The sequence below is a fragment of the Oncorhynchus gorbuscha genome, unplaced genomic scaffold (genome assembly GCF_021184085.1).
Source record: "Oncorhynchus gorbuscha isolate QuinsamMale2020 ecotype Even-year unplaced genomic scaffold, OgorEven_v1.0 Un_scaffold_1807, whole genome shotgun sequence".
In the NCBI taxonomy this organism is placed as follows: domain Eukaryota; kingdom Metazoa; phylum Chordata; class Actinopteri; order Salmoniformes; family Salmonidae; genus Oncorhynchus; species Oncorhynchus gorbuscha.
Genome location: NW_025746483.1, coordinates 45,341 through 58,848, shown reverse-complemented (window position 1 = coordinate 58,848; position 13,508 = coordinate 45,341). Strand labels below are relative to the sequence as shown.

The 13,508-nt window shown below is 41.0% G+C and overlaps 1 protein-coding gene and 1 pseudogene across 1 annotated transcript; both read right to left on the bottom strand.

Annotated features, from left to right (window-relative positions):
• Positions 1-4,146: 4,146 nt before the first annotated feature.
• On the bottom strand, positions 4,147-5,683 carry LOC124024257 (annotated as a pseudogene).
• A 5,043-nt stretch (positions 5,684-10,726) lies between these two features.
• On the bottom strand, positions 10,727-13,039 carry LOC124024252 (gamma-crystallin M2-like). The gene is made up of 3 exons (XM_046338244.1): positions 12,995-13,039; positions 12,437-12,679; positions 10,727-11,090 (listed from the first exon to the last, which is right to left on the bottom strand). The coding sequence occupies exons 1-3, from the start codon at positions 13,001-13,003 to the stop codon at positions 10,815-10,817; spliced, it is 528 nt and encodes a 175-aa protein (XP_046194200.1). The 5' UTR covers positions 13,004-13,039; the 3' UTR covers positions 10,727-10,814.
• Between the last annotated feature and the right edge of the window lie 469 nt (positions 13,040-13,508).

Sequence of the window (13,508 nt, the reverse complement as noted above, 5' to 3'; positions counted from 1 at the left end):
TACCATCTACAGTGTGTTATATGGTACCATCTACAGTGTGTTATATGGTACCATCTACAGTGTGTTATATGGTACCATCTACAGTGTGTTATATGGTACCATCTACCAGTGTGTTATATGGTACCATCTACAGTGTGTTATATGGTACCATCTACAGTGTGTTATATGGTACCATCTACAGTGTGTACCATCTACAGTGTGTATATATGGTACCATCTACAGTGTGCTATATGGTATCCATCTACAGTGTGTTATATGGTACCATCTACAGTGTGTTATATGGTACCATCTACAGTGTGTTATATGGTACCATCTACAGTGTGTTATATGGTACCATCTACAGTGTGTTATATGGTACCATCTACAGTGTGTTATATGGTACCATCCATCTACAGTGTGTTATATGGTACCATCTACAGTGTGTTATATGGTACCATCTACAGTGTGTTATATGGTACCATCCATACAGTGTGTTATATGGTACCATCCATGGTACCATCTACAGTGTGTTATATGGTACCATCTACAGTGTGTTATATGGTACCATCCATCTACAGTGTGTTATATGGTACCATCTACAGTGTGTTATATGGTACCATCTACAGTGTGTTATATGGTACCATCTACCATCCATCTACCATCTACAGTGTGTTATATGGTACCATCTACAGTGTATATATGGTACCATCTACAGTGTGTTATATGGTACCATCTACAGTGTGTTATATGGTACCATCTCTACCATCTGTGTTATATGGTACCATCCAGTGTGTTACATGGTACCATCTACAGTTATATGGTACCATCCATCTACAGTTATATGGTGTTATATGGTACCATCTACAGTGTGTTATATGGTACCCTACAGTGTGTTATATGGTACCATCTATCAGTGTGTTATATGGTACCATCTACCATCCATCTACAGTGTGTTATATGGTACCACCATCTACAGTGTGCTATATGGTACCATCTACAGTGTGTTATATGGTACCATCTACAGTGTGTTATATGGTACCATCTACAGTGTGTTATATGGTACCATCTACAGTGTGTTATATGGTACCATCCATCTACAGTGTGTTATATGGTACCATCTACAGTGTGTTATATGGTACCATCTACAGTGTGTTATATGGTACCATCTACAGTGTGTTATATGGTACCATCCATCTACAGTGTGTTATATGGTACCATCTACAGTGTGTTATATGGTACCATCTACAGTGTGTTATATGGTACCATCTACAGTGTGTTATATGGTACCATCTACAGTGTGGTTATATATGGTACCATCCATCTACAGTGTGTTATATGGTACCATCTACAGTGTGTTATATGGTACCATCTACAGTGTGCTATATGGTACCATCTACAGTGTGCTATATGGTACCATCTACAGTGTGTTATATGGTACCATCCATCTACAGTGTGTTATATGGTACCATCCATCTACAGTGTGCTATATGGTACCATCTACAGTGTGCTATATGGTACCATCCATCTACAGTGTGTTATATGGTACCATCTACAGTGTGTTATATGGTACCATCTACAGTGTGTTATATGGTACCATCTACAGTGTGTTATATGGTACCATCTACAGTGTGTTATATGGTACCATCTACAGTGTGTTATATGGTACCATCTACAGTGTGTTATATGGTACCATCCATCTACAGTGTGTTATATGGTACCATCTACAGTGTGTTATATGGTACCACCATCTACAGTGTGTTATATGGTACCATCTACAGTGTGTTATATGGTACCATCTATATGGTACCATCTACAGTGTGTTATATGGTACCATCTACAGTGTGTTATATGGTACCATCTACAGTGTGTTATATGGTACCATCTACAGTGTGTTATATGGTACCATCTACAGTGTGTTATATGGTACCATCTACAGTGTGTTATATGGTACCATCCATCCATCTACAGTGTGTTATATGGTATCCATCTACAGTGTGTTATATGGTACCATCCATCTACAGTGTGTTATATGGTACCATCTACAGTGTGTTATATGGTACCATCTACAGTGTGTTATATGGTACCATCTACAGTGTGTTATATGGTACCATCTACAGTGTGCTATATGGTACCATCCATCTACAGTGTGTTATATGGTACCATCTACAGTGTGTTATATGGTACCATCTACAGTGTGTTATATGGTACCATCTACAGTGTGTTATATGGTACCATCTACAGTGTGTTGTGTTATATGGTACCATCTACAGTGTGTTATATGGTACCATCTACAGTGTGTTATATGGTACCATCTACAGTGTGTTATATGGTACCATCTACAGTGTGTTATATGGTACCATCTACAGTGTGTTATATGGTACCATCTACAGTGTGTTATATGGTACCATCCATCTACAGTGTGTTATATGGTACCATCCATCTACAGTGTGTTATATGGTACCATCTACAGTGTGTTATATGGTACCATCCATCTACAGTGTGTTATATGGTACCATCTACAGTGTGTTATACCATGGTGTTATATGGTACCATCTACAGTGTGCTATATGGTACCATCTACAGTGTGTTATATGGTACCATCTACAGTGTGTTATATGGTACCATCCATCTACAGTGTGTTATATGGTACCATCCATCTACAGTGTGTTATATGGTACCATCTACAGTGTGTTATATGGTACCATCTACAGTGTGTTATATGGTACCATCCATCTACAGTGTGTTATATGGTACCATCTACAGTGTGTTATATGGTACCATCTACAGTGTGTTATATGGTACCATCCATCTACAGTGTGCTATATGGTACCATCTACAGTGTGTTATATGGTACCATCTACAGTGTGTTATATCCATCTACAGTGTGTTATATGGTACCATCTACAGTGTGTTATATGGTACCATCTACAGTGTGTTATATGGTACCATCTACAGTGTTATATGGTTATATGGTACCATCTACAGTGTGTTATATGGTACCATCCATCTACAGTGTGTTATATGGTACCATCTACAGTGTGTTATATGGTACCATCTACAGTGTATGGTACCATCTACAGTGTGTTATATGGTACCATCTACAGTGTGTTATATGGTACCATCTACAGTGTGTTATATGGTACCATCCATCTACAGTGTGTTATATGGTACCATCCATCTACAGTGTGTGGCTATATGGTACCATCTACAGTGTGTTATATGGTACCATCTACAGTGTGTTATATGGTACCATCCATGGTACCATCTACAGTGTGTTATATGGTACCATCTACAGTGTGTTATATGGTACCATCTACAGTGTGTTATATGGTACCATCTACAGTGTTATATGGTACCATCTACAGTGTGTTATATGGTACCATCTACAGTGTGTTATATGGTACCATCTGCAGTGTGTTATATGGTACCATCCATCTACAGTGTGTTATATGGTACCATCTACATGGTACCATCCATCTACAGTGTTATATGGTACCATCTACAGTGTGTTATATGGTACCATCCATCTACAGTGTGTTATATGGTACCATCTACAGTGTGTTATATGGTACCATCTACAGTGTGTTATATGGTACCATCCATCTACATGGTGTGTTATATGGTACCATCTACAGTGTGTTATATGGTACCATCCATCTACAGTGTGTTATATGGTACCATCTACAGTGTGTTATATGGTACCATCTACAGTGTGTTATATGGTACCATCCATCCATACCATCTACAGTGTGTTATATGGTACCATCCATCTACAGTGTGTTATATGGTACCATCTACAGTGTGATATATGGTACCATCTACAGTGTGTTATATGGTACCATCCATCTACAGTGTGTTATATGGTACCATCCATCTACAGTGTGTTATATGGTACCATCTACAGTGTGCTATATGGTACCATCTACAGTGTGTTATCATCTACGTGACAAGTTATAAATGTAAGGCCTCTGCTCTGGGGGAGTTTTATAGATGTATGACATGGAAATACATGGCCGGTGGAATCATTGTCATATCAAGAGAAAAGGAAGTAGAGAGGAAAAGAGAGGAAGTAAAAAGTCAGATGCCTTCTGATTGGCTGTTGAGCATAACAATGTCTTTATTTGATCACCCTTTTGCAGGAAATTAAAAACCTGTAGTGTATTTGAGTTTTAAAAAGGCTTCTGAAGTTTGTAATTTCCACTTGATTTTCCCTTACAAAAATTATAATCCACATAATAATGAACATTTCCTGTTGCTGCAGGATCATTTTCCTGCTGTAGCAACCTGTCTCAAATTAAGATCCTACATCTGTATGACACGGATGGTCTAAAAGTCCTGGACGCGGCGGAGGGAGCCCGTTGGCCTGCATGCCCCCCCACTCGGTGTGGCGTCTGTACTCGCCCCTCTCCAGCAGGTGCTGGCGCCCCCTGTAGTTGGGGTGCTCGTAGAAGACCCAGGCGCCGTCCAGCACATTGGCAGAGTGCACCTCGGGGTGGAGGAAACGCTCAGACAGGTTGGGGCTGTCCTCACTGAACTCAATCATCTGACCGGCAAAGTCAGGGCGCTCGTACACGCGGATCCTGTGCATGCCAGTGGTCTACAACACAGTGGAGCACAGTTCCAAACTTCATCTGAACAAGATCCCTAGGGATCGATCAGCTGTGTCATTATACCTGGGATATCAGTGTCCTCATACGGGACACCAACATCAGGTTTCAACAGATCAAAACACCACTGTGGTGTTAGAATGGAAATGGATGCACTATAATAATTACATTTGGTCCTGTGTGTGTGTGTGTGTGTGTGTGTGTGTGTGTGTGTGTGTGTGTGTGTGTGTGTGTGTGTGTGTGTGTGTGTGTGTGTGTGTGTGTGTGTGTGTGTGTGTGTGTGTGTGTGTGTGTGTGTGTGTGTGTGTGTGTGTGTGTGTGTGTGTGTGTGTGTGTGTGTGTGTGTGTGTGTGTGTGTGTGTGTGTGTGTGCATGCATGTCTGTGTAGATCCCTGAATGAGTAATCAACATGTACCGCTACCACACACAAATCACCTCACAGTGGCTTGACTTACATGTCTGATAAGCCGGCAGGACCTGATAGTGTCGTTGTAGCCCATCCAGCGCTGGTAGTCGGGGTACTCTCCCCTGGTCAGGATGTACTGAGAGCCCATGTAGTTGGGCCTCTCATAGACCACCCAGGCACCACTCTCCACCCTGATGGAGTTGCAGCGGCTGAAATGAGAGCTCAGTTCGGGGCAGTCGCTGCTGCACTCATAGTGGAGGCCCTGGAAGTTCCGGTCCTCGTAGAAGAAGATCTGCACAAAGGATTGTTGTCTTTTTAAAAACTGGTACTTTAAAAAAAAGAGGAAGGAGCACACACACGCACGCACGCACGCACGCACACGCACGCACACACACACACACACACACACACACACACACACACACACACACACACACACACACACACACACACACACACACACACACACACACACACACACACACACACACACACACACACACACACACACACACACACACACACACACACACAGAGCCACCTACAGTACCTTCCCCTGCATGCGGTCCATGTTTGGATTATTCTTTTTAATACTATTCTACACACAATCAAAAATATCCCCCTAGACATATACGGTAATGTAAGGCCTCTGCTCTGGGGGAGTTTTATAGAGGTATGACATGGAAATGCATGGCCGGTGGAATCATTGTCATTCAAATGCACACCACTATTAACTAGGGCACAACAGCTGATGCTGTGTTTGTTTTAAAACACCACGGCTTCATGCCAAGTTTAATGATCTGTTGTGTCGACGCTGACCTTTTGATCCCACGGCGCCTGATTCCAGAACCTTTTTAATTTATCCAATCAAATTGTTGCCAGCGGTGAGCAGCAGTTCCTAGAACAAAGCTTTTAGTCTGAATACACTGTAGTCTCTGATAGGTCCAGTTTGCTAATTCCTGTCTGTAACACTTTACCTAAAGCCAGCTGCTATAATGCCTTATGATGTAGTTATAATGCATTGTAAGACTTGTCTGAGCATGTATGATCCCTTACTAATCATCTCATTATGACCCTCACCAAATACCAGTCATTTTGAGTCAGCTAAAATGTTGATACATAGAGAAACACAACATATTATAAGCCTTGTCAAAGACATTATAACAGCTCATATCCAGTACATGCTTATGACAAGTTATAAAGCATATACCGACATGCTTTACCTTTCTGTTGAATCGGTAGGTGCACTGTGACCTACTACCAGCATACAGTCTTTCTACAGATCATCAAATCAAATGTATTTATATAGCCCTTCGTACATCAACTGATATCTCAAAGTGCTGTACAGAAACCCAGCCTAAAACCCCAAACAGCAAGCAATGCAGGTGTAGAAGCATTACACATCCTAGATAGGTATAAAAGTGCATAGCCTTATGTTTGTATTGACTTATACAACCACAAATTGCAGTTTTATTTCTGCACGTCTTTAGGTCGGTGAGGTAAAACCGTAGGATTGTGTGTTGTGAAATTCACACCATAAATGTTTTTATAAATGTCCTGTATACAGTGCCTTGCGAAAGTATTCGGCCCCCTTGAACTTTGTAACCTTTTGCCACATTTCAGGCTTCAAACATAAAGATATAAAACTGTATTTTTTTTGTGAAGAATCAATAACAAGTGGGACACAATCATGAAGTGGAACGACATTTATTGGATATTTCAAACTTTTTTAACAAATCAAAAACTGAAAAATTGGGCGTGCAAAATTATTCAGCCCCTTTACTTTCAGTGCAGCAAACTCTCTCCAGAAGTTCAGTGAGGATCTCTGAATGATCCAATGTTGACCTAAATGACTAATGTTGATAAATACAATCCACCTGTGTGTAATCAAGTCTCCGTAAAATGTGGATATATATATATATATATATATATATATATATATATATAGTACCAGTCATTAGTTTGGACACACCTGCTCATTCAAGGGTTTTTCTTTATTTTTACTATTTTCTACATTGTAGAATAATTGTGAAGACATTAAAACTATAAAATAACACATAAGGAATCATGTAGTAACCACAAAAAATGTTAAACAAATATTTTTGATTTTAGACTCGTCAAAGTAGCCACCCTTTGCCTTGAAGACAGCTTTACACACTCTTGGCATTCCCTCATCCAGCTTCACCAGGAATGCTTTTCCAAAAGACTTGAAGGAGTTCCCACATATACTGAACACTTGTTGGCTGCTTTTCCTTTACTCTGGGGTCCAACTCATCCCAAACCATCTCAATTGGGATGAGGTCGGGTAATTGTGGAGACTAGGTCATCTGGTGCAGCACTCCATCTCTCTCTCTCCTCTAGCCCTTACACAGCCTGGAGGTGTGTTGGGTCAATGTCCCAAATGATAGTCCCACTAAGCCCAAACCAGATGGGATTGCATATCACTGCAGAATGCTGTGGTAGCCATGCTGGTTAAGTGTGCCTTGAATTCTAAATAAATCACAGACAGTGTCACCAGCAAAGCACCCCCACACCATCACATCTCCTCCTCCATGTTTCACGGTGGGAACCACACATGTGGAGATCATCCGTTCACCTCTACTGCGTCTCACAAAGACACGGTGGTTGGAACCAAAAATCAAAAAATTTGACTTATCAGAACAAAGGACAGATTTCCACCGATCTAATGTCCATTGCTCGTGTTTCTTGGCCCAAGCAAGTCTCTTCTTATTATTGGTGTCCTTTAGTAGTGGTTTCTTTAAAGCAATTTGACCATGAAGGCCTGATTCACACAGTCTCCACTGAACAGTTGATGTTGAGATGAGTCTGTTACTTGAACTCTGTGACACATTTATTTGGGCTGCAATTTCTGAGGCTGATAACTCTAACGAACATCCTCTGCAGCAGAGGTAACTCTGGGTCTTCCTTTCCTGTGGCGGTCCTCATGAGATCCAGTTTCATCATAGTGCTTGATTGTTCTTGCGACTGTACTTGAAGAACCTTTGAAAGTTATTGAAATGTTCCATATTGACAGACCTTCATGTCTTAAAGTAATGATGGACTGTAGTTTCTCTTTGCTTATTTGATCTGTTCTTTCCGTAATATGGACTTGGTCTTTTACCAAATAGGGCTATCTTCCGTAACACAACTGATTGGCTCAAATGCATTAAGAAGGAAAGAAATTCCACAAATTAACTTTTGGCAAGGCACACTTGTTAATTGAAATGCATTCCAGGTGACTACCTCGTGAAGCTGGTTGAGAGAATGCCAAGAGTGTGCAAGCCTGTCATCAAGACAAAGGGTGGCTACTTTGAAGAATCTTAAATATAAAATATATTTTAATTTGTTTGTCATTTTTTTGGTTTCTATATGATTCCATGTGTTATTTCATAGTTTTGATGTCTTCACCATTATTCTACAATGTAGAAAATAGTAAAAATAAAGCAAAACCCTGAAATTAGTACGTGTGTCCAAACTTTTGACTGGGACTATATATATATATATTTATTTATTTATTTATTTATTTATTTATTTATAATAATAATAATAATTCACTCCATGGTTTCATGCCTGACATGAAAACAGGAGACTACGTAGGTATAATGTACAGTATATTTTGTGGTGAGAGTGCAGAGAGAGTGCAGTTGTAGACATCAGAATGAATTGGACATTTGGGCAATGTCAGCTATTTCAATCAGCAATGTCTTCTTTCTTTATAAAATAAATAAATAAATGTAAGTCTACTTTTTTTGGGGGGGGGTACTTTTTCCACATTTTGTTACATTTCAGCCTTATTGTCACGTTGTATAAATGATTGGAGACAGGCGCAGAAATATGTCATCGGGGTTTTTAATATTCCACCCAAAAATACAACATGCCATGAAAGGTACGGGGACGAAGCCCAAAACAAACAGGTATACAAAACACAGGGATGTAGCCAAACAAAAGGGCGAGGTAAAACCTCAAATAAATATACGGGACGAGACCCACAACACAGTTGTAGAAACATCTCAATGATCACAGAATGCACCTGAGCTCAATTTCGAGTCTCATAGCAAAGGGTCTGAATACTTATGTAAAAAGGTACATCTGCAAAAATGTAAACAAAAAATAACTGTTTTCACTATGTCATTATGTTTTCGCTAAAAAAAATATTGCTATCAGGTTATAAATCACAGCTGGCCTGGTACATGGTTTACTGCCTCCATTCGGGATGCACCGTTTCAGTTTCAATGACTCAATATTCTGGACAAAAGTGGACGAATGTAACTAAGGCTGGGAATGTCAATACAATCAAACTAGCAAGGGAAATGATCACAAGTCAGTCATAATCTGGCTAATATGCTAGCGTAACTATTTATGTTGCAAGTTAAAAACACAGAGCCTAACTTTAGCTAGCTAACTGCTAAGAGGATGTCATGTCATTGGAGGAGTGGGTGAGTGACTTGTCTATTTCCCCTCATCGTTTTTCAGTGGCTACACACAGCTAGAGATGCAGGAGTCATTTGCTTAGCTAGCAAGAACTTTAATGACTGTTATACAGTTAGCTGTTATACAGCTCGCAAATTCCCTCTGGCTATCTACTCCGATTTCAGAGCACTCTCCGTCTGAGTGTGTCAGAGCGCAGAATAATTGATGAATTTACAAACGCGCAACACCTGCTGAATATGACTGGTGTCAGTAAACGTAGGGGCAAAAAAAAGTAATAGTTAGTCAAGAACGCGCTAGATGACATGTAAACAGCCTAACCAGCTCTACTACAGCAAGTAAACTGGTCATTTGTGTTTGGAAGTAGCTATCCAATTTGAGCTGGTTTGCTTGGGTGCTTGGTTGGGATGGATTGGCAGGCAAGCAGCAGAAGGACGAGGAGGCTACAATTCCCCATCGTTTATCAGTGGAATTTTGACTGCCAACTATCTGAAAAAGTTTGAGAGGGTTTATCCAATGTTCCTTTGTTAAGATTTTTGTCAATCTTGCTCTGGCTAGCATTAGTTGTTGACGTTGTTGTTGATGTGCATAACTGGGGGAGAGAGAGCCTACATTTTCATAGTTGTTTGATCAATAGGACTGTAAAGTTCCTAAATGTAAGAGGACTCCTGTGGTGTTTACATATTTGCAGGAATCCATTCAGGTGTATTTTGTGGCTTTTGGCAAATGCTTTCTAATGATCTAAAGTCCTTGCCTGCTCCAGTTCAGTGAATGATGACAGTCCTACTGTCCTACTGCCTGTAAACACACAGTCCAGTTCATAGTGAATGATGACAGGTCCTACTGCCTGTAAACACACAGTCCAGTTCATAGTGAATGATGACAGGTCCTACTGCCTGTAAACACACAGTCCAGTTCATAGTGAATGATGACAGGCCCTACTGCCTGTAAACACACAGTCCAGTTCATAGTGAATGATGACAGGCCCTACTGCCTGTAAACACACAGTCCAGTTCATAGTGAATGATGACAGGCCCTACTGCCTGTAAACACACAGTCCAGTTCATAGTGAATGATGACAGCCTGTTAGCTAATGCTCTGGGAATGTTCTAGGTTTGCTTGGCAGTTTGTTAATTGACATTCAGAATACTCAGAAGGTCGCTTATGAAATTGACTTGTCAGAAAATTTAGCATTGTGGTAGGATCAGTGTCCTACCACCAAACTCATGGAACATTGATGTTAACTTTTGCACATGTTTGTATCTCACCTCAACAGATCACAAAACGAGTTTCAGACATTTGCAAATAGTTTTTTAAATTTTTATTGGATCATGTCACACAGACTCAATAAGACCAGAGAACAACTCGATCCCACGGTCAAAGGTCAAAGAGCCCTAGAACTCGGTGATCCTGCGGAAGGAGCCCACGGCGGCAGTGGCGGCGCTCCAGTCTGTGTGGCGGGGGTACTCCCGGCGCTCCAGGAAGTACTGGCGTCCCCTGTAGTTCGGCAGCTCGTAGAAGGCCCAGGCGCCGTGGGTCACCATGCACGAGTACACCTCGCGGAACTTAAAGGCCTCGTAGACCGAGGGGCAGTCCTCGGCCCACTCCACCATCTGACCGCCGAAGTCTGGCCTCTCGTACAGCCTCAGCTTCCACACGTTGCCATACACCTGGCAGGAACAGAGGGAGAGAAAGACAAACATTGTGAAGGGTTAGTTAGGATTTTGTTTTGTACCAAATCTACTGTAATATAATTTATTGGGTGTTTCAGAGGCTTCTGAAATTCAGTTGGATATCATATTAGCTATAGCTGCCGTACATTCATGTTAAATATAATAAACTACAAGTAATATATCATCTTCACTTATGTTGGTCAATAAATTATTTTAAATATAGAACAACTCATTCAAATGACGTTGTAGCATGTTTAACGTGGATTTGTTCGTCTCTTTTCGTGTTCAAAGGGCATGAACTATTAACGGAAAATGCCCCTTTAAAGGTTTCTTGGCATATTTCCTCTTAAAGTGACGGGCGTGGGGGTAAAATGCTGCCAAAAATGTCTGCTTTTGTCTGCTTGTATTGTCTGCTGGATTATAGAGCAGTGTGTTATTCCCTGATGCATTCTGGGCCTGAGGTCCACTTAACCCTGTATGAAACACTATCTCAGTCCCATTCTGTAACAGACTTTTATACAATATTAGTCAAGAGGGAGGATTAGCTTACCTCCTCGTCGAGAATATCAAAACATCATATTTTACTTATTTTTTTGTACACATTTTTCAGAGCAAATTTTAAATGCATATGGTTTGAGTTACAAGTTTCTGCGATGAAAGAGACACATTAACTGCTGGGAACTATGGGACTAAGATTTTTTTTTTGAAGGCATACAGAAGAGTATGGAGGAGAGAGAGAGAGAGAGAGAGTATGGAGAGAGAGAGAGAGTATGGAGAGAGAGAGAGGGAGGAGAGAGAGGGAGGAGAGAGAGAGGGAGGAGAGAGAGAGAGGGAGAGAGAGAGAGAGGGAGGAGAGAGAGAGTATGGAGGAGAGAGAGAGAGAGGAGAGAGAGAGAGTATGGAGAGAGAGAGAGAGTATGGAGAGAGAGAGAGAGTATGGAGAGAGAGAGAGAGTATGGAGAGAGAGAGAGAGTATGGAGAGAGAGAGAGGGAGGAGAGAGAGAGCGAGGAGAGAGGGAGGAGAGAGAGAGGGAGGAGAGAGTATGGAGAGAGAGAGAGAGGGAGGATAGAGAGAGAGAGGGAGCATAGAGAGAGGGAGGAGAGAGAGAGAGCGAGGAGAGAGAGAGTATGGAGAGAGAGAGAGAGAGAGAGGGAGGATAGAGAGAGAGAGGAGAGAGAGGGAGGAGAGAGAGAGAGAGGAGAGAGAGAGAGGGGAGAGAGAGAGAGAGAGTATGGAGAGAGAGAGTATGGAGAGAGAGAGAGAGGGAGGGAGGAGAGAGAGGGGGAGGGAGGGGAGGAGAGAATTATGATATGAAATATGGATATGCAAGGAATCATCTTACGTTTTTGATGGCGCGGCAGGACTTGACGCTATCGTTGAATCCCATCCATTGCTGGTTGTCTGTGTACTCCCCTGGGCTCAGGATGTATTGGTAGCCCTTGTAGTTGGGTTTCTCATAAAGCACCCAGGCCCCGCTCTCCACCCTCGCCGAGTTGCAGCGGCTGAAGTAGGAGTGCAGGTCGGCACAGTCGGTGCTGCACTCATAGCAGCGGCCCTGGAAATGATTTTCCTCGTAGAATGTGATCTAAGGAAGGATGGGAAGCAGAGTTACGGATGAAAACAAATATCATATTCACTACAGGATCACATATTACATGAACACTTTATTCAGACATTCTCAAAGTCATAGAAAAATGGCAAAGCAATATCTTCAAACTATTACTATTAACTATTAGTTAACGTTTTGTGTTTGCAGGAATATGAAGAGTGTTGGCTGCACATGAATGAATTAAAAAATAAACATAAACCCAAATGCTCAACATTTATATTGAATAAATATATGCATTGAAGTTCCACTCATCACTGCTGAATACAGATGTGTTGTAATGCGTCACCTTACCTTCACCATTTTGCAGCACTGTCCACTACTTTCTCAGCTGCTGCACCGTCAGAGTATTTATGTATAAACAACATGTGCAGAGTGTGGAAAGCCTTTGATATCCAAATGAGGCCCATTTGCATATCAGCAAAAAATATTTGGTCATGTTTCATTTCTCTTTGTTCCAGTCTAATGATTCTGTAACAAACGATTGCTGGAACAGTGAAATGAATGTTATAAAGGACTAAGTCACAGAATTCTGTTCGGACTACTTTATGATCATTTATTTTTCTGTTGGGGTTTAACATCTTGGATATACTGAGTGTGTTTCCTATTCCACTACTCTTGTTGAGGAAAATGGACTTGATCAAGTTTCTTCTTCGTCTGATATCAAAGATGATCTGCATGTTTATGTGAGATTTGTACTTAAAAACATGTTTTTTTTTTAAACATCTGTAACTGTTTCTGCTGTATTGTACTACATTTTCAAATGATACAAACATTTAAATTGCTACTTGGCCTTGAAATACAGTAT

Bases quoted from the DNA above. Each gene is read 5' to 3' on its own strand.
- LOC124024252 (XM_046338244.1), bottom strand. The intron at 11,091-12,436 runs GTAAGATGATTC...TGTTCCTGCCAG, and splicing joins CCTGCCGCGCCATCAAAAAC to GTGTATGGCAACGTGTGGAA.